At 33.5% G+C, this 21,855-nt stretch overlaps 1 protein-coding gene across 8 annotated transcripts in view; it reads left to right on the forward strand.

Annotated features, from left to right (window-relative positions):
- ATRX (ATRX chromatin remodeler) overlaps positions 1 to 21,855 on the forward strand; it is a 230,856-nt gene that overhangs the window by 84,635 nt on the left and 124,366 nt on the right. For all 8 annotated transcript variants that reach the window (XM_081276837.1, XM_081276832.1, XM_081276834.1 and 5 more), the window contains 5 exons: positions 5,336 to 5,469; positions 5,928 to 6,104; positions 13,109 to 13,202; positions 17,113 to 17,215; positions 19,100 to 19,321. In XM_081276837.1, the coding sequence (XP_081132963.1) occupies positions 5,336 to 5,469; positions 5,928 to 6,104; positions 13,109 to 13,202; positions 17,113 to 17,215; positions 19,100 to 19,321 (730 nt within the window). The remainder of the gene's footprint in view (positions 1 to 5,335; positions 5,470 to 5,927; positions 6,105 to 13,108; positions 13,203 to 17,112; positions 17,216 to 19,099; positions 19,322 to 21,855) is intronic.

Consider the following 21,855-nt stretch of genomic DNA (forward strand, 5'->3'; position numbering starts at 1 on the left):
TTTTCACTTTTCAAGTATAAAAATGCTGAACTAGTTCTGAAATGATAAAATTTTCTAAATTTATATCAATGTTAATATATTGTTATAAAAATTCCTCTAAAACTTAGATTTTTTTGTGAAATGAAAGAATACACATTTTGTAATTCAGGCATTATTCTAGTACCATAGCCTGTGTATAGACTATTAATAATTCTGGGTTCTTAATTTCATACAGCTTTTATTTGTCTACTCCTAAGATTTTGTAAATGCCATTTGATAGTAACTTTCATGGTGCCTTCACCAAAAACCAAAAACAACAACAACAACAAAATAGGGCCACATCTCATTAATTAGAGATATTATAGGACATTTTACTGAAAAAATGCTTTGAATCATTTTTGAGCTTTTGATTAGTTGGTGACTTCATCATTATCTCATGAATTCTACCAGTTTTGCCTTTGCTTTATTTTTAAAAGTTGTATACCAAGATACTAATTTTGAACCTAAACATTAAAATATATGCTATTATAAAATTGGAAGAATTCAATATTACTTCTGGAACATATTTTATTTTTAAAATTTATAACCTTTTAGTAGGTGACATTTATTAAAACAAAGCCCTATGCTCTACTGCAAGTATATGTGTTGTTTATCATACTGTTCTTATAGAAAATATTTAACATTCCTTGCTTGGATTCCTTTAGAATTGTTTTACAAATCCACTTGAAAATGTTTTATTGCTACATGGACAATTACTTTGTATCTCTATGGAGCATTCATTTCAACCTTATTTTATTCAAAGTTCTGTTAACTATATATTCTTTTGTGGAAGTGTTCACAGAAAGTCTAAAAATAATTTTTTAATCAAATTTTGTCTATATATGGGTACATAATATTTAGGCCTTCTAAAATGTAATTTTTATTTAGCAATTTTCTTCACATTTGTTTTCAGAGCCTCTTGAAAGCTAAAACAGTTGTTGTATAATGTATCTCAGATGGCCCATTAATACATTTTAGAGATGAAACATACTGGACTAATGATGTTTAGAAAATTTTTTTATCTTTAAAATTCAATCTGGGTTTTTTCATTTCTAAATATATAAATTTGAAGTCAGTGAAATACATGAATCTTTAAGAATATGATTATAGCAGGGTGCAGTGGTGCATGCTTGTAATCCTAGGGGCTTGGGAGGTTGAGGCAGGAGGATCACATGTTCAAGGTCAGCCTCAGAAACTTAGTGAGGCCCTAAGCAACTTAGTGAGACCCTGTCTCAATATAAAAATAGAAAAGGGCTGGGGATGTAGCTCAGTGGTTATGTACCCCTGAGTTCAATCCCTGGTACCAGTATATAAATATGATTGTTATGTGTTTGTCTAGGTTCTCAGTTGTACAAAAGTAGTTCATAAGAAGAGAGTATTGCATTGGCATAGTCAAACTAACAGCAGATGGGAATTGGATCTGAGGTTCTACTCTTGGCTTTGCCACTAACTAGCTTTATTTCTTTGGCTAAGTCATCTTCCCTCTCTGAGCCTTTTTCCTCATCTATGAAATGACATAATTGAAATCTAAGATCCTTTCTTCTAGCTCTAACATTTTGTGCTGCTTTTGTTATGGCTGTTTCTCTAAAGCTCCCTTGCACAAGAGATCTTTCTCTTGTTTGATCCTTTTTTAAAAGTCAGTATGTTCAATTATATATCAGCACGAGGCAGTCTACTTTTCTTTCTCATTTGAGTGCTTAAACAAGACATTACTCATTTCCTTCCTAGATAGGATCATAATTACTAAGGGCTTTCTTGGCTTTCTAATCCCCCCACCATTGCTTGTTTGTGTTGTTGGGGTCATTTCTTATTATTTTACTTTTACTTTCTTTAGTAGATGGAGGTGTGATAAGGTATCTTCTTAATGTTCATTATGTAATTTAGAAGACTTAGTTTGTGTGGGTTTTGGGGTCCTACTATTTATTCTCTCATGCACCAGTTCCGATCATTGTTTGTTTGTGGGTTTCTACCCTCCCTCCCATATTATTTGCTTTCTCCCCTTCTCCCTTCCCTCCCTTTCAGGAAAATGGAGGAGTGGCTCCATTACCTCCGGCTCTGCCCAGGTTTTCTGCCACAAGAGTGGCACAGCCTGTGCCTCTAATGCTTCTGATAGAGTCGTGACTGCTTTGGATGCTACACCTGCCCCAAGATGTAATATTGAGCATTGAGATTCCAGGGGCAGTACCTTGTTGCCAGGATGATTTTCCCAGAAACGTCTTGGAAAGCCTCAAGAAAGGAAACTTCAGAGCAAACAGAATCAACTAGGGATCATGACTATACATCCATCACATGCATACCAGCACGGGTCCAGCCGAGGCCTCCAAAATGATGCTTTGCCAGCCTCAGCTGGTTCTCAAGTGATGATGTCTTTGAAGTCTCTGTGGCCCGTGACTCCAGAGTTAAGGTAGCGGAGTTTCCCTTTAAAGCATCTCACAGCAGGCTTTGTAGATGGGACACATCTCACCTCAACATGCTTGCTGACTACTCATGTTGAAGGTCAGCCTCAGCCCTTAGATCATTTAAATTAAGCTCCTATTCTGAAATGGAGTAGATTACATAATAGGCTAGTTTTATGGTGCAGTAGGTCTTTGACATATTACACTTGAGCCATCAATAGAGTTTATGCAAAATGATTCAACTTTATTAACTTTTCCATAATTTACTTGGCTATAAATAACATTCTTGGTAAAGAATGTTAGAGGGCAAATATAAATTCTTAGGTAAAGCATGGGAAGTCTCCATCACTCTGTATTTAACTTGTGATTTGGAGAAAAATGATCATTCTTTGAAATTTGTAATTTTTGTGCTTCTAAAGTAACTATGATCATTCTACATATTATATCCTTAATGAAAGTTGTTGATGAGTTGTAATTCTTCAGTATGTGGATCTGATTTCATTTTCTTTGATTTATCAGTTAATGTATTATCTTCTATCATACTTCATAGTCTCTTGACAATTCCAGAATGTGAAAATTAATTAGATAGGATTACATATTTTGACCTCCAATTTAGTGGATTTATTTTTTAGAGTCTAGAATTTGAAAATAGAAAAAAGAATACATGGTTTTTTACAATTAACAACCATGTCTTTATAGAATTTTAGGACTTTTTTGAATTTGTAAACGAGCAGACATCGGTTTTTATGGGGGGTTGGTGGGGGGGACAGGTACTGGAGTTTGAACTCAGAGGCACTTTACTACTGATTGAGATTCCCAGCCTATTTATTTATTTATTTATTTATTTATATTTTTGAGACGGGGTTTCACTAACTTGCTGAGGCTGATCTTGAACTTGCAGTCCTCCTGCCTCATCCTCCCAAGTCATTGGGATTACAGGTGTGAGCCACCACACCTGACCAGAATTCTGGTTGTTGAACTAACATTTAGAGTAGCTAGAGTTTGAATTTAGTTTTGTTGTCTCTTTATTGTCCTACCCAAATGATGTTGCAAGATTTCCTTGTAACCACAAATGAACTGTTTTTCTATTTTTAATCTAGTAACCAACACTTCACATACTTTATACACATGCATATATTTTCTGTTCCAAAATTTATTACCCAAGTAAGTTTGAGAAAGTTTTTTTTCTAATATATGAGACATGATAATATAGTATTGAAGATGATTTTAGAGATTTTTTTCCAGAAACATATTTTCATTCAATTTAAAGGGCTTAACTTTATTCTTTACTGTGTTGGAAATAGGAACTTAAATATATTTGGGTTCAATTTTTTTGTGGCAAAATAAAAAGTTAAAATTCAGTGTTAGTCCCCATTTTAAAACATGTGCTGTATGTAATCCAAGTCAGCAAACCACTGATCTGGAAATTAAGCTTAAAGTTAAACTTTATAGTGCTGAACTCCGGTAATATTTAAATTGGGGTGACCTAATTCCACTTTATTGAAATACAAATAAGGGCAGAAACCATCAGAAAAGCAAACTCATCTGTGGCATCCTTTAGCAATTGGTAATTGTCTGTTTCGTCTAAATATTTCTGATCCATTACTTTGAAGGAGATAGCATAAAAAGGCATATATTAATAAACCTTCATGGACGTGGTTTGCTTCAATCTGTTGAGGTGCCTTTGCTATGCATCTTTGAATATCAATGTTTCTACCTGTCACAATTGAGATTTAACGTGCATTAACATTTCCTGTTATTGAATGAATCCTTGAGTGAAATGTGAGTGCATGCTAAGAAATGTAGAGGGGTGTTAAGTCCAGAAGTAGCAAGAGTTTCATATTCTCATCTATAAGATTTTGACTGAGCTAGTCAGTTTTGATTGCAGAGTGAATGTTTATCCCATAGAACTTAGCTCATGGCAGACTATTTGAGTCTTGCCACCTTCCTTTTGACCCTATCTATAAGGGTGTTACTGTGATTTATGACTTTATAGCAAAAGGATAGCCAAACTGATCAAACTCCTTGTCTTGCACAAAAATTGTCATGATTTCTTTTATCTTACATTTTCAGATATCTTTCATTAGTGTAAACATTGAAATTTGCTAGAAATATTTTTTACAAGCAGTAAAAGAAGTATTATGTTTTTTTGCAATCAATTTTTTCTATTAGCAAATTGGTCTTTGAGGAACATCTTGAGAAATTATGGTGTGAGCAGAGCTATTGCACTATTTTTTCTGAAAGTGAAAACTTGTTTATGTTTAATTTGTGTTCTTTTATCCCGTGTATTATTTTATAGCACTCCTGTCCCTTCTCATATCTACCCTAGCTTGAATATTACTAGAGAGTCCTGATTGCTTCAGTAATTAATATTTGGTGTTGCTTTCATCTGTTCAACAGATTTATAAAGTAAATTGAAATTATGGTCCAGAATATTATCCTTCTGTTTGAGGCATTATTTCATAATATAGTGGTTTATTGCACACTAATTTTCCAAGAATATGTTTTCCCGTGGATTAAAACCTCTCCTGTGGAGTTTTCTCTTGGAATGCCATTTGTCTGGATAAGTGTCTTTATTGCTGTTGGCCTATCTGACATTGTAGTTGTTGGATGATGGCATCAGAACAAATATAACTTTCTAAGATTATATAGCTTCAAATTGAAATTGGTCAAAATAGTCAATAGGGCCTTCCTGAGACTATTTAGTATACTGTAGTATTGAGAAAAAAAGTCAGTGCAAAGAACATTTTTAAAAGTTTTCATTGGAAGCTTAGATTAAAGCATGGTTTTGGTAGTTTTTACAATATAAAATCTATCAATACCTTTATTTCTATTTAGATACAGAAAATTCTGTTTTTGTTTTTATTTTGGTATACTTCACTCCCAAATATATAGTTTTTTATTGTTCTTTTACTCTAAAGAATTGCCAAGAAGATGCTTTTAGAAGAAATTAAAGCCAATCTTTCCTCTGATGAGGATGGGTCTTCAGATGATGAACCAGAAGGAGGGAAAAAGAGAACTGGAAAACAAAATGAAGAAAACCCAGGAGATGAGGGTGAGCTTCCCAAAGAGAAGTACAGATTGTTATAATTTGATTCCTTGACTAGTTCAGTCTTTGAAGAATATCTGACCAAAAGAATTTCTTAATGGATACATTTTAAAGTTTATTAAAATATTCAAAACTTTATTGCCATTACTTCTTTGTGTATCTTGTAGTAATTATGGAAGTTATTCTAGATCTGTCAGTTATTTCTGGTAAACAATTGATTTTTAGAGCAAAGCATTTTATCCTTTAAAATGATATGCATTGGTGATATTTTGTCAATATTTAGTAGTTATAATTTATCAAGTCTGATGTGTAAGATTACTGTCACCAATGATACCAAGGTATATGTACATATCTGATTGTTTCCATAAATGATGACAATTATGAAGAGACAACATAGTTTCATAATGCATTTTAAAAGAAAAATTGGCCACAGAAGGTTTTATTGATATATTTTCTTCATTTAGAAGCAAAAAATCAAGTCAATTCTGAATCAGATTCCGATTCTGAAGAATCTAAAAAGCCAAGATACAGACATAAGCTTTTGAGGCACAAACTGACTGTGAGTGATGGAGAATCTGGAGAAGACAAAAAGACAAACCCTAAAGAGAATAAAGAAGTCAAAGGCAGAAATAGAAGGAAGGGTAAGATATTTTAACTCTGAATGTAAGGAACATACTGGTTTTATAAGTAATTATAGTAATCTGTTTAAATAATTGACCACTGATATTAAGAGAATATCAGTACACTGGAGCAGCTTTCCTCTTGCATGAAAGAAATAAAGAATTTGAGTGGGATGATAATCCAGAAACTTGAGAAAACACAAAAATATTGTAAATATTTAGTGGTCATATATACAGTTAGACTATAAAGAGAAATAAATGTGACATAATAGGTTAAAGGTACTTACAAACTGTGTAGAAAATATAAGATTGTATACTACTGCAAGAATAAAAATACTTTCCTATGGGAAGACAGAAGATAAAGTTGGCTCGGGTTGATTTTTGCAGTCTTATATGCCAAACTGCACTTGCATGTAGTCAGACTTAATTTTTATAAAAAATAATTATTTTTTAGTTTTAGGTGGACATAATATCTTTATTTTTTATTTTTATATGGTGTTGAGGATAGAACCCAGCCAAGTGCACTACCGCTTGAGCCACATCCCCAGCCCCAGATTTAATTTTTTACTACATTAAACATCTGTGTTCATTTGGGTGCTATGGCATATACCTGTAATCCAAGTGATTTGGGAGACTTGATGCAGGTGGATGGCTATTTTGAGACCAGTCTGGCAACATAGGAAGACCTACCTCAAAAGAAGAAATAAAAAAGAGCTGAGGATGTAGCACAGTGGTAGAAAACTTGTCTAACCTGCACAAATTCCCCCAAAACAAAAGCCAGAAAAGTCTTGACTCCCTTTGTAGTGAGACCTTTCCTACTGTCAACATCACATTGTGCATTGAAAATACAGAAATGAATAAGGTGGTCATTGGTATGATGATTTTCAACCTGGCTACATGTGCAAATTAGTTGCGGAGTTTTATAATATACATGTGAAACCAGAGGATATTGTGTTAAATAAAATAGGTCAAGTACAGAAGATATTTACCACATATTCTCATTCATATGTAGAAACTTAAAATGTTAATTTCATAAAATATAGATTAGAGTATGATCCCTAGAGGTTTAGAGGTGTAGGGGGAAGCGGGCATGGAGGGAGATTGCATAATAGTTACCAAAATACAGTTAGATAGAAAGAATGATAATAGCGTTCTGTAGCACAGCAGGGTGACTATAGTTCATAATAATTTATTACATTCTTTATGAAGCAGTAGAAGAGAGGAGTCTGAAGGTTCCCAACATAAAACATGGTAAATATTTAAGGAGATATTAATACTAATTGATCTGATTTGATCATCACATGTTGTATATATGTATTGAATTATTAACACTGTACCCCATAAATATGTACAAACATCATATGTCAATTAAAAAGAACTTGAAAAATGTATCTATGACTATATGCCATCCACATGGCATATCTCTATATATCTAGATATATGCATGTTTTACAAGTTTCTCACTGATCTTGCTGTATAGTGGATTTGGCAGTTTAGTAAGAAATATAGATATCAATATTATAAAAAATTCAAGCACTTATGAGGAGTGTTTTTTTTTTTTGTAATAGGTATTTTAAAACGTGGCACAAAGATGTGGGGTTTTTGTTTGTTTGTTTGTTTTGGTTTAGGTATTGAACCCAGGGGTGCATAACCACTGAACTACATCCCTAACCTTTTTATTTTTTCTTTTGAGATGGGTCTCACTAAGTTGCACGGCACCTTGCTAAATTCCCGAGGCTGGCTTTCAACTTGTGATCTCCTTGTTTCAGTTACCCGAGCCTCTGGGATTACAGGCATGTGCCACTGTGCATAGCCTGCAAGTTCTTCTTAAGAGTATATAAAGGAAATGAGTGATTTAACAGGGTGTACAGTAATATGGATTCCTGTTTGTCTTCAACAAAAGGAGCAATATGGATTTTGCATCTGAAATTTAGCTCAGGATACAGAGTGCTTTAGTGTCCATGATTACATTAAATATTTGATTTATTAAAACTCAGGTTTTTCATGATGAATTTCCAATGCCTGCTTCTGTGGATAATTTATTCACAGGTGATTTTGTTTGTTTGTCTATATAGGACAGTGTAAAAATTCCTAAAATCCCAATACCTTCTATGGTCATAGTGATTGATAGTTATATTGAATTGCATGATTTTCTTAGTTTTGTGAACTCTGCTGTATCATTTTTGTCTGGCAACTTGAATTGGAAGATGGGGGGGAATTAAAAGAAAATAATTTACTTATTAGTCTAACTATTCAATTAAGTTAAATTGAAATGCATTACAGAGTTAAGGAATAATACAGCCTATGAACTTTTAATTTTCTCTTAAATTGTAAAATCATACAATTATTTTAGTGACAATTTTGAAGCTATAAATATGTGATAATGATACTTATTTAGGACAGTATCTTTATGCATGGGGATAAGACATATCATGATGTCTCTTTGCATTTAATTTCAAATGGTTTGGTATAGGGCTGAGCCTGTAGCTCAGTGGCAGAACACTGACCTAGCATGTGTGAGACACTGGGTTCAATCCTTAGCACCACATAAAGAAATAAACAAATGAAATATAGGCATGCTGTCCATCTACAACTACAGAAAATTTTTTGAAAAAGTGGTTTAGTATAAGAAAAGTATGTGTGTGTGTAGGTAGAAGTAGAGCAAATGTGGTAAACTTGAAACAATAAGATAGTTTAGGAAAAGGGATTCATGTGTTCATTCAACAATTCTTTGAAATTTTTATTTGCCCTGAAAATTTTCAAAATTAAATATTTCATGAGGAATTATTGCTAGTCTTAAAATTATACTTTATTTCAGGGCTTATTAGTGTGTGCATATAGGCATTCATGTTAGCATGTATTTTTGAAGTTCTCTCAACTTCCCTGTTCTTTTCTTAAAAATTTATTTATTTATTTATTTATTTATTTATTTTTAGTCATACATGACAGCAGAATGTATTTTGACATATAATACATACATGGAATGTACATACATCAATCATATTGTCTATTCTATTCTGCTGCCCTTCCTATCCTCCCTACTCCTCCCCTCCTCTCCCATCCTTTCTCTATCCAATCTAATGTGACACACTTTTTTTTCTTTTACTCATTACAACATCATATATGTATTCTGTATAGCAATGAGGTTCTCCTCCCATCTTCTGTGCAACTCCCCTTCTCCCTCTTTTTCCCTCCCACCTCTCTTCCCTATTTAGTGGTAGTCTTCTTCTCATGCTCTTCCTCCCTATCCCATTTTGAGTCACCCCCCTTATATCTGAGAAGACATTTGGCATTTGTTTTTTAGGGATTGGCTAACTTCACTTAGCATAATCTGCTCTAATGCTACCCATTTGCCTGCAAATGCCATGATTTTATTATTTTTTAGTGCTGAGTAATATTCCATTGTGTATAAATACCACATTTTTAATCCATTCATCTATTGAAGGGCATCTAGGTTGGTTCCACATTCTAGCTATTGTGAATTGTGCTGCTATAAACATTGGTGTGGCTGTGTCCTTGTAGTATGCTCTTCTTAGGTCTTTTGGGTATAGTCCGAGAAGGGGAATAGCTGAACTTCCCTGTTCTTAAGCAGTTTTTTTTTTTTTAGAGATAATTTTTTAATATTTATTTTTTAGTTCTCGGCGGACACAACATCTTTGTTTGTATGTGGTGCTGAGGATTGAACCCGGGCTGCACGTATGCCAGGCGAGCACGCTACCGCTTGAGCCACATCCCCAGCCCTTAAGCAGTTTTTTTTAATTGTAAAATATATACAACTTAAAAGTTACTATTTTACCCACAGAATTCAGTGCCATCATATTGTTACACAACCACCACCACTGTATATCTCCAGAATTCTATCATCATATATGTGTGTGTGTGTGTGTGTGTGTGTGTGTGTGTGTGTGTGTGTATGTGGATTGCACTCAGGGGCACTCGCCCACTGAGCCACATCCCCAGTCCTGTTTTGTATTTTATTTAGAGACAGGGTCTTACTGAGTTGCTTAGTGCCTTAGCTATTGCTGCTGGGTTTGGTCTCGTGATCCTCCTGTTATAGCTTCCCAAGCCATTGGGATTAGAGGTGTGCACCACTGCATCAGGCTCTCAAAGAGAATATTATACCCATTAAATAGTAACTTCTAATTTCTCTCTTCATCCTCCCCCATAAAAATCATTTTTAGTGTTTATGTCCCATATTTTTAGCTAGAACGTAACTCTGATTCTGATCTCAAGTTAGAACATTTAAAAATTTTATTTTGAAATAATTTTAGATTTGCAGAGTGTTGTACACATAGTGCAGATTTCTCATATACTTTTTCATCTCACTTCCCTGATTTGTTGTCTTATACTCACCATAGTATAATTATAAAAATCAGGAAATTAATATTGATATGGTACTACTAAGCCAGGCTTTGACAAACTACACCTGTGAGCCAAATCTGATTCTGCCTGTTTTTATGAATAAAGTTTTACTGGAACACAGCTATATTCATTCATTCACTGTTTTCACATGTACAGTGGCAAAGTTGAATAGAAATGACTTGTTTTAACAGAGATCATATAATCCATAAAGTCATAAAACATTTTCTGTCCTCTGAAGTAAGTTATATATCTTTTGAAATATCATTAGTTTTTTCTACTAGTATCCTTTTTCTGCTTCAAAATCCAATTCAGGATCCCCATTGCATTAATGTATAATGTTTCCTTGCTATACTCTTATCTACAATATTTCCTCAGTCTTTTCATTCATTATGACTGAGCTTTTGGATAGTGTCAATCCATTCTTTTCTATTCTGTTCCTTGATATGTATTTGTTCAATGGTTTTCATTATTAAAATGAGTTGGCTATGCATTTTGATAAGAGTACCACATAAGTGGGCTGTGAATGTGGCTCAGTGGTAGAGCTCTTTCCTGACATATCCTGAGTTTAAGTGCCAGCACAACAAGAAAAAGAAAGAATACCACATAAGTGATGATTTGCACTTATTAAGCACATTATATCGGGTATATAACATCAATATCTTTTTTACTGGTAATATTAACCTTGATTATTTGGCTAAGTTGGTGTCTGCAGATTTTTTTCCCACTGTAAGGAAAATATATTATTTTTGTATTTGTTTGTAATGAATATTTTATGGGAAAATGAGACTGTGAAAATACCCTATTCTCATTGTTCTTAAGCACACTAATTTTTGCATCCATCTTGCATGAAGCAGTTATTACTGTGGTTGCCTATTAATGGTTTTGTGTCTTGTTACTTCTACATTTATTGTCTGAAAGGAATAAGTGTTTCCTCCTATTTATTTACTTCTTGCACTCCTTATATGCATATGAATTTAGTGATTGTTTTTAATTTAAAGAACTCTTAATTGACATAATAATTGTACATGCATATTTATGGGGTACACCATGATGTTCTGATTATACATACATTGTATAATGATCAAATTAGGATATTTATTTAGCTTATTTGACATCTCAAACATCACTTGTTTGTGGTGAGAACATTCAAAATGATCTCCTAGCTATTTTGAAATATATACAGTATTGTTAACTATAATTACCATTCTGTATAGTAGTCATCACACTTCCTCTTTCTATCTAGTTGTCATTTTTTACCCACTAACTAGTTTCTTCCCATCTTCTCTTACCTATTAACCTCTCCTGCTTCTGGTAACTACTATTCTACTCTGCTTCCATGAGATCAGCTTTTTATGAAATCCACTACTAGAAAATATATTTTAGTGCTCAAATTGTTCCAGCTTTGGCTATTGGGAGCCTTCAAGTTGGAGCCTATAGCCTGATACCATGAACCCTTTCTCATTTGAACACTTCTTTACTTTCTGGCACTATTAAAAGGTTCCATATTCATATTTTCTTTGTATTGGTTTCTTTGGCCAGAAAGATTGGTCTTCTGGAATTTATATGCCTCTGTCAGTTTGACAATCGTGATATCAGAAATGAGAGAAGAAAATTGGGAATTTTTTTGATAACTCTAGACGCAACATGAAGGATCCCTTTTATTCCAGTGCTGCTGCTGGAATACTGACAGTTTTCCTGTCAGCACCCTCTGTATAGTTTTTAATTCAGTGTGCTTTGTGGTCAGAACCAGGAAACAATGAAAATAACACATGACACTCATAGCTGTCAGGTCCCTTTCCCTTAGTTACAGAGGGGTCATTATTCAGATTTTGATTGTAGTTACCAATCTGCCTGCTATGGTTTCCCTTTCAGAGTCCGTAGGTGGTTTATTTTTGTATCCTCACCCATCCTTCTTAGCACACCGTGTTTAGCAATGCATAGTTTTAGTTGTTATCATTGGTGAGAGACTTTTGACCAGTCTACTTTGCTTGTTTTAAATGGCAAGATTTCTTTTTTGTTAATTTACCTTTAGTAATTCTGTATTTTATTGACTGCTAAGTTTCATTTAGTCAATCCATATACAAGTGAATACTTACATTTTGATCTTGAGCTATAATTTTATAATAATATTTTCAATACATTCAAATTTCAAATTCATAAACATAAGTTTAGTATCCCTTATCCAAAATACTTGGCATCAGAAGTCTTTTGTACATTGGATATTTTTAGATTTTGGTATATTTGCACATATAAATGAGCTAGCTGGGCCATCAAACCCATGTCTAAACATGAAATTCATTCATATTTCATATCTAGTTTACACAGATAACTTGAAGGCTTGAAGGTAGTTTTATGCATTATTTTTTAGTGTGCTTGTATTTAAACTCTGACTCATCATGAGTTTACATGAAAATTTTCACTTTTGGAGTCATGTTGACATTTAGAAACATTTGGAACATTTTGAATTTCATTCACATTTTCAAATTAGGAATGTTCAAACTACTATTTAAATCATTACCTGGTATATTCTATATGATACAGTACTAATTCATGTGTACATTACCAATGTTAATTTATAATATCATAAAAATGAAGTTATTGACAAATAATTGAATTGTGCTTCTGTCATAAAATATTTAATAATTGATTTTTTTTAATTTAAGTGAGCAGTGAAGAGTCAGAAGAGTCTGATTTTCAGGAGTCAGGAGTTAGTGAAGAAGTTAGTGAATCTGAAGATGAACAGCGACCTAGAACACGGTAAGTATACATAGGGTTTTCAAAAATTTAAGGAATTAACCTGAATGACTATGCCTTCAGATTATGTGAAGAATGACTACTATTACCAATACAGTCCAGTAAATCCAAAGTGTAATATTTTTATTTGAAATTAGTTTTACAACTATTGATTTAAAATTTGTAAACATATTTGCCAGGCATGGCGGTGCACTCCTGTAATTCCAGCAGCTTGGGAGGCTGAGGCAGGAGGGTCACCAGTTCAAAGCTAGCCTCAGCAATGTAGTGAAGCCCTAAGAAACTCAGCGAGGCCCTGTCTCTAAATAAAATACAAAATTAGGGCTGGGGATGTGACTCAGTGGTTGAGTGCCCCTGAACTCAATCCTCAGTATTCCTCCAAAAAAATAAATAAATAAAATGTGTAAATATATTTTACTTGTACCTCAATTGTGTGTTCTAAATGTTTAGTTTTTCTTTTTCTTTCTTTTTTTTTAAAGAGAGAGAGAGAGAGAGAGAGAGAGAGAGAGAGAGAGAGAGAGAGAGAGAGAGAGAGAGAATTTTTAATATTTATTTTTCAGTTTTTGGCGGACACAACATCTTTGTTGGTATGTGGTGCTGAGGATCGAACCCGGGCCGCACGCATGCCCGGCGAGCGCGCTACCGCTTGAGCCACATCCCCAGCCCATGTTTAGTTTTTCAATGTGCAAAATCACTGCTGACTGAAATTTTTGGTTGTTACAGGAAGGGAAGTCATTGTGTAATAGATAGGATATTCTGTGCAAAAAACTCTTGTATCTAACTTTCTATTGACTACTTCATGCCTAAGTTTCCTCATGTATAAAATTATGGGTTATAACGTACTTGTAATTCTGGTCATTAAGTGAGGCAGCGCATAAGAAAGGCTTATAGTATTACCTACATTGCAAGTAGTAATTGCTTAGTGAATGCAAATAATTGGTATTAGTATTAGAGTAATAAATATGTATTTGTTTTTTCAATATGTGCAACTGATGATCTAGATTACTAGTTATGTCAAATTTTAACTTCCTTTTTAGCATGTTTTTGGATAATTCTAACCATTCTAAATTTGTTTTGTTTTTCCTAGAATAACATGATTTTTTTTAGAATTTAGCCAGTGAACGGTTTGTGTTTGTATGAAAGTGTACATGTATGTCTTTATAGACGTGTATCTGTGTTTATATGTTCTCAGAAATTTGAGACTTTTTAGGTGAATATTTGTTCTCAATACAGAAGTGTATTAATCTTAAAGAAAATACAATAAGATAACCCTAAGAGTTTTTAAAAAATATTGGAGAAGGCTGGGGCTGTATCTCAGTGGCAGAGCACTTGACTAGCGTGTATGAGGCAATGGGTTCAATCCTCAGTACCACATTAAAAATAAACAAATAAATAAAGGCATTCTGTCTCTACAACTACAATTTTTTTAAAATATTGGAGATATAATTCACATAAAATGAAATTCAATATTTTACAGTGGTCTTAAAATATGTGCAAGGGCTGGGGTTGTGGCTCAGTGGCAGAGGGCTTGCCTCACACATGTGAGGCACTGGGTTCGATCCTTTGCACCACACAAAACTAAATAAACAAAATAAAGATATTGTGTCTATGTATAACTAAAAAAATTTTTTTTTAAAATGTGCAAACTTCTCAATCCCCTCCCCTGTATAGCAAAAGCTCACTTTTTTATGAAAGGAGTCTCCTGCAGGCCTCTGGGCTGATGTCCCAGCTCCCAGCCTGGCCTATAGGGTTTGGTTCTCCCCACCCTGAGCTCTGACTTCCTCCCCATACACACCTCTCCTGCCTTCCCTTCCAGCATTCATCCTCCATGGTACTCCCTTCCCTGGAACTCTGACATTTACCCACACCAGCCTCTCCCTGGGTCAGGGCCCCCTGCTCTGTATTTCCCAGGCTCTATTTCCACAGCCTGGCTAAGCCTCTATTCAGTTGTTATGGCTTGTTTGATTGTCCCCATTCTATGTTTGCTTAATTTTTGTTCTCACTAGAAGTTAAGCACTTGGTGGCCAAGGTCATGGTATGTGCAATATACTTTTGTATGCTAAATGCTTGGCACATAGTAGGTGCCAAATAAATGCTGAATGAATAAAAATATATAAAATATGTTCAAAGGTATATAACTATTCCTAACCATCTGATTTCAGAACATTTTCATCACTGCTGAAAGAAACTCTGTACTCATTAGTAGTCATTTTTATTCTCCTTGACCCATCATCTCTTAATAAACATTTAAAAAATAAAAATAATCTTTTTATTTCTATGGATTTGTTTATTCTGGATATTTCCTATGAATAGTTCATATCATGTGTGTCCTATTTTTGAGTGAATTGTTTCACTTAGCATAATGTTTCCAAGGTTCATCCATGTTGTAGCTGTATTAGCACTTCATTACTTCTGTTGTTTTTGTTTGTTTTTCATTGCTAGAATCCAACCTGGGTAGAGCATTTGCACAAATGCTCTATGACTGAACTATGTCCCTAGCCCACTTCATTATTTTTTAAATTATTATAAGATACACATATCATAACATTTGACATCTCAACCATATTAGTTTTCTAGTTTAGTGTTCTTTTTTAGCTCGTGTCCAGAACTTTTTCATCTTACAAAACAGAAACTCTGTACTCATTAAATAATAATTCTCCTTTATCCTTTTCTCCCTTCCTCTGTCATCTACAATTCTTCTGTCTCTATATGTTTACCACATACTGTATTTGTTATTTTGTGATTGTTGATTTGACATCATGTTTTAGAGGTTCATCCATATTCATATTATAGCATGTATCAGAATTCTTTCATTTATATGACTAAATATGTATAATACCACAGTTTATTTATCCATTTATGGGCACTTGCTTTGCTTCTACATTTTGGCTGTAATACTAATATGAAGACTGGTGTACAAATATTTCTTCAAATACCTGTTTTCGTACACTGTGGTGGCACATGCCTGTAATCCTTTTGACTAAGGAGGGTGAGGCAGGAGGATTTAAGTTCAATGCCAGCCTCAGCAACTTAGTGAGTCACTGTCAAAAAAACAAAAAGGACTGGGGGTATATCTCAGTTGTAAATCACCCCTAGATTCAATCACCAGTGCAAAGGAAAAAAAAACTGTTTTCAGTTCTTCTTAGTATATATACCTATAAGTGGGATTGAATTATATGAAAATTATACTTTTAATTTTAGAGGAATATCTGTACTCTTTTCCAGAGCAGCTGCACGATTTTACATTTCCACTAATAGTGTTCAGGGGCTATATTTTCTCAACATCCTGATTAGCACATTATTTTCTGATGTTGGGGGGAGTTTGGATTAATATAGCTTTGTATACCAATTTGTAAGCCTGGAGATACATTTCTTACCAGATGTCAAGCTATCATTAAAAAAAAATCTCATTTATTTTGAAGAAAGTAGAATCTAACTTCTGTAATCTGCATCAATTGTTTATTTATGCATACATATGTACATACATAATACATACTGGGGATTGATGCTAGGAGCGCTTTACTACCAAGCTACATTCCCAGCCCTAGAAACTGAGATTTACTTCTTTATTAATGATGGTGAAGGTTGGAAAATTATATACATACATATATGTAAACACATATGTATATATGTATGCTGTGTTATATAGGCCATTTGTATTTTTCACCATAAAATTGTCTTAATGTTACTTTATATTACTACTTGTATACCAGATGTCTGGTGAATACGTTAAAGTGTCAATAATTGGATTGAAATTAGAATTTTGGCATCTCCTGTAATACCCACTTTAAACCTGAGATGTTTTGATTTTTTTTTTTTGCTTGTCTTGTTTTTAGTCTTAGCATTTCCAAAGTAGTACATAATTCTTGAAATCTCGTCATGAAGTATTTTATTTTGCATTTAAAATTTTTTTCAGGTCTGCAAAAAAGGCAGAATTGGAAGAAAATCAACGGAGTTATAAACAGAAAAAGAAAAGACGACGCATTAAGATTCAAGAAGATTCATCCAGTGAAAACAAGGTAGCAATGATATTTAATGTGTGCTTGAATTAAAACTGGTACAGTACACTATAATAAACATGCAATTACATCTCTGTGTTCAATCATTGATGGCATTGTACTTGCTTATTTACATTTTACACTTGTAGAAGTATTGAATATATACATATTTATAAGTGTTAATGTATTATCATTTTTAACCAGTACCTTAATTTCAAATGGATGTATCAAACCACTCTAATTCTTTTTTAAAAAATATTTATTTTGTAGTTGTAGTTGGATACAATACCTTTATTCCATTCATTTATTTTTATGTGGAGCTGAGGATTGAACCCAGGGCCCCACACATACTAGGTGAGAGCTCTACTGCTGAGCCACAACCCAAGCCATATTTATGCTCTTTAAAAAAAAAATTAGTAGTTATTTTTATGTAGTGCTGAGGATTGAACCCAGTGCCTCACATGTACTTGGCAAGTGCTCTACCACTGAGCTACAACCCAGGCCTTTGATACTTGTATTCTTGATAATTGCCATCAGAATGGCAGTGAGATGGAATCTCAATGTAGTTTTAATTTGCATTTCTCTATTTGCTAGAGATTTTGAACATTTTTTTCATACATTTTTGACCACTCGTATTTCTTCTACTTTGAAGTGTTTGTTCAGTTCCTTTATCGATTTATTGATTGGTTATTTATTTTCCTGGTGTTATTTCATTTCTTTGTATATCCTGGAAATTAATGCCTTATCTGAGGTACAAGTGGTAAAGATTTTCTCCCATTCTGTAGGATCTCTATTCTTATTCCTGATTGTTTCCTTTGCTGTGAAGAAGCTTTTCAGTTTGATACCTTCCCATTTATTGATTCTTGATCTTACTTAATTGCGCTTTAGGAGTCTTATTGAGGAAGTCAGTTCCTAAGCTGACATGTTGGAAAGTTGGGCCTACTTTTTCTTCTAGTAAGCTCAAGGTCTGTGTTCTAATGCCTTGGTCCTTGATCCACTTAGAGTTGAGTTTTGTGCAAGGTGAGAGATAGGAGTTCAATTTCATTCTATTACATGTAGATTTCCAGTTTCCTGGCATTATGTGTTGAAGAGGCTGTCTTTTCTCCAGTGCATGTTTGTGGTGCCTTTGTGTAGGATGAGATAACTGTATTTATGTGGGTTTGTTTCTGTGTCTTCTCTTCCATTGATCTTCATGTCTGTTTTGGTGCTAGTGCCATGCTCTTTTTGTTACTATAGTTCTATAGTATAATTTAAGGTCTGGTATTGGTGTAGTTGTTTTCAAATTAGTTCTTGATAATTTTTTATTCTGAGTTGAGTCAGGTGAGATCTGAATGTAGTTTTTATTTTCACTTCCTTGATGCTAGGATTGTTGAACATTTTTTCATGTATTTGTTGGCCAGTTGCATTTTGCCTCTTGAGAAGTGGTTGTTAGTTCTTTTGCCCACTTATTGATTGGGCTATTTGTGTTTTTGAGTTCTTTATATATTCTGGATATTAATCCTCCTTTGGATGAGCAGGTAGCAAAGATCTTTTCCCATTCTCTTGGCTCTCTTTTTATGCTATTGTTTCCTTGCTGTACAAAAGCTTTTTAATTTTGTTGCTGTCCAACGTATGGATTCTTGGTTTTATTTCTTGTGCTTCTGGAGTCTTGTTATGAAAGTTGTTATGTGTGCCAGTATGTTAGAGTGTTGGGCCTGTTTCCTTCTAGCATTTGCAAAGTTTCTGGTCTAATTCCTAGGGCTTTGATCCTCTTTAGTTGTTTTATATTGATACTTCTTAATTAAGTATAATTCTAAAAGTTTTCAACATGTTTTATTGCTACTTTCATTGGTATATTATTGAGTATAATAAGTTGGTAAATTTGAACAACTGTACTATTTACCTTTAATCATTTTTACTCTATAGAGCCATTCTGAAGAAGAAGTCAAAGAAGAAGAGGAGGAAGAGGAAGAGGAGGAAGAAGATGAAAATGATGATTCTAAGTCTCCCGGAAAAGGCAGAAAGAAAATCCGGAAGATTCTTAAAGATGATAAACTGAGAACAGAAACACAAAATGCTTTGAAAGAAGAGGAAGAGAGGCGAAAACGTATTGCTGAGAGGGAGCGTGAGCGAGAGAAATTGAGAGAGGTAAAAAAGAAACCCTTATTTTTATTTGATAGATTACTTTCATAGATATATGTTGTGGATATATTTTATTATTTCATGAGTAGAGTATTGTAATCAACCACAGATTTTTTAAATTCAATTTTCTAACTTGGCAATGCTTTATGCAACCTAAAAGTTCTTATTAGGTTATATTTGTATAATTAGGTTCATGAAAAGAGCTGAGATTCTTGAATGATCACTGAAATAATGGTGATGTATTTGGGTAGGAAAATGTTTAAAATTTACTTTCTACACCTGTAAAGGATTTGAGTTTTTTAATGACCTTTATATTTTAAATATTTTCATATATACAGGTAAAGAGAATAGTACCATAAATATACATCTATTTATTATTCTGGCTTCACCCTTTATTAACACAGGGCTGATTTTAAAAAAATTAGTCATTTTTGTTTTTGTGTAGTACAAAGTAAATTGTATATGTGGTTTATAGTGTGATATTTCAATACATGTACATAGCGCACAATGATTGGATCAGTACCTTTGTCACCTCAGACATTTTTCATCTCATTATGTTAACATTCTTTATGCAGTTTTTGTTATGATTATTAATGCATATTTACTGTACAACTTTATGGGTTTCACTGTGATATTTTCATAAGTGTGTATATTGTACTTTAGTCATGTGTACCTATCACTCTTTTGCTTCTCTTTCTTTCCTTTGAGTCTTTGGTCCCTACTAGTCCCTCTTTTACTTCTAAGTTAGTTTGCTTATTTAGTTTCAAAATGTGAAAAAAAAGTACAGTATTTGTTGTTTTGTGTCTGGCTTATTTCCCTCAACTTGATGTCCTACTGTTCCCTCCATTTTCCTGCAAATGGCATGATTTTGTTTTTCTTTATGGCTGAGTAATATTCCATTGTATATATTTTCTTTATCCACTTCTCTGTTAATGGGTACCTTGGCTGATTGCATGTCTTGACTTCCATGAATACTGCTACAATGAATATGGGTATGTAGGTATCTTTTTTATTGTGCTGTGTTCATTGTTTTTTTTTTAATATCTTTATTTTATTTATTCATTTTTTATGTGGTGCTAAGGCTTGAACCCAGTACCTCACACATGCGAGGCAAGCGCTCAACCACTGAGCTACAACCCCAGCCCTTGGGTTCATTCTTTTTTCAGATAAATACTCAGGAGTGGTATAGCTAGATCATATGTTCTACTTTTAGTTTTTTGAGTAACCTCTGTGCTGTTTTCCTCAGTGGTTGTACTAATTACATTCCTTTTTGTTAATAATAGCCATTCTGACTAGGGTGAGATGTAATCTCTGTATTGTTTTGATTTATATTTTCCTGATGGCTAAATATTTTGAACTTTTTCATGTATTTATTGGTCATTTGTGCTTCTTTTGAGAGTGTCTATTAAGATCATTTGACTGGGCGAGTCTTATTTCATCTGTTTACTTAACTTTTGATTTTTTTGGAACAAATACCAGAAATCATATCAGTTCGCCTGCAAATACTTGAGAATATGATGTTAAACAATTAGGACCTTTAACTATCAGTACAGTACCATTATTCCTTATTTTGTTTAATTTCTTCACTTACTAACAAACATTGTAGTGATTTTAAAAATTGTTGGAATAAATCAGTATCCTAACAAGGTCCAGCTAGATATTCTGTTGCCTTTGGATGCAATGTCTCTTTATCTATTTGAATCTCTAATTTTCCTCTTATTTTCTCTTTTTTTCCCTTTGCATTCTTACATCTAATGTGAGGAATGAGATTGTATAGAACTTCCTATTAGTTTTGCATGTTGCAAAACCAGGATTTAGTTAGTTTTTTTGGCTCCCATATTTCCTTTAAACTTGTAGTTAAATATAGAGACCTGATTAGATTCAGTTGTGTTTTTGGCATTAATAAGATGGTAGTATGTGCTACTTCTTGCATCTCACTAAAAGGTACTTTGAATCTGGTAGCTTTTTTGTTATTTTTGTGTGTGTTTGTGTGTATGTGTGTGATATTGTAGATTTATCTTTGGGACAGTCTCCCACTGAGTGGAACCCAGCCCTTTAAAATTTTACTTTGAGACAGAGTCCATGTACTCTTAATTGATTCATCATGTTTATTTTCTAGTTAAATTTGTATCCTTATTAAATTGAATACACACCCTTTGTTATATATACTCAAATTGTTATATAAGGGTATATACCATGAGTGTCTACCTAAGAGGCAGTGACCATCAGTTTTTGTGTTAGCTGTTTCTTTTTGTTTTTACCTGTTTCTCTTAAATGTGCTTATAATGCTGTTTTTTTTTTTTTTAATTTGTACCTCTAGACATTTATCTTTATATGAAAGTTAAGGTTTTAGCTCTCTTCTGCTACCCCTCAAAGATCACTTTCTTCCGGCTATTTTCCCCTGAAAGGTTATGTTACAATGCTTGGTTGAACATAGCAGATTCACATTGTACATTCTGTGTAGCAAACAATCCACATATACACATATGTACATATGTAGATATGTGGATTACATTTCTTTTCATGAACTTCTTTTGTTT

The sequence above is a fragment of the Spermophilus citellus genome (assembly GCF_964194105.1).
Source record: "Spermophilus citellus genome assembly, chromosome: X".
NCBI classification, from domain to species: domain Eukaryota; kingdom Metazoa; phylum Chordata; class Mammalia; order Rodentia; family Sciuridae; genus Spermophilus; species Spermophilus citellus.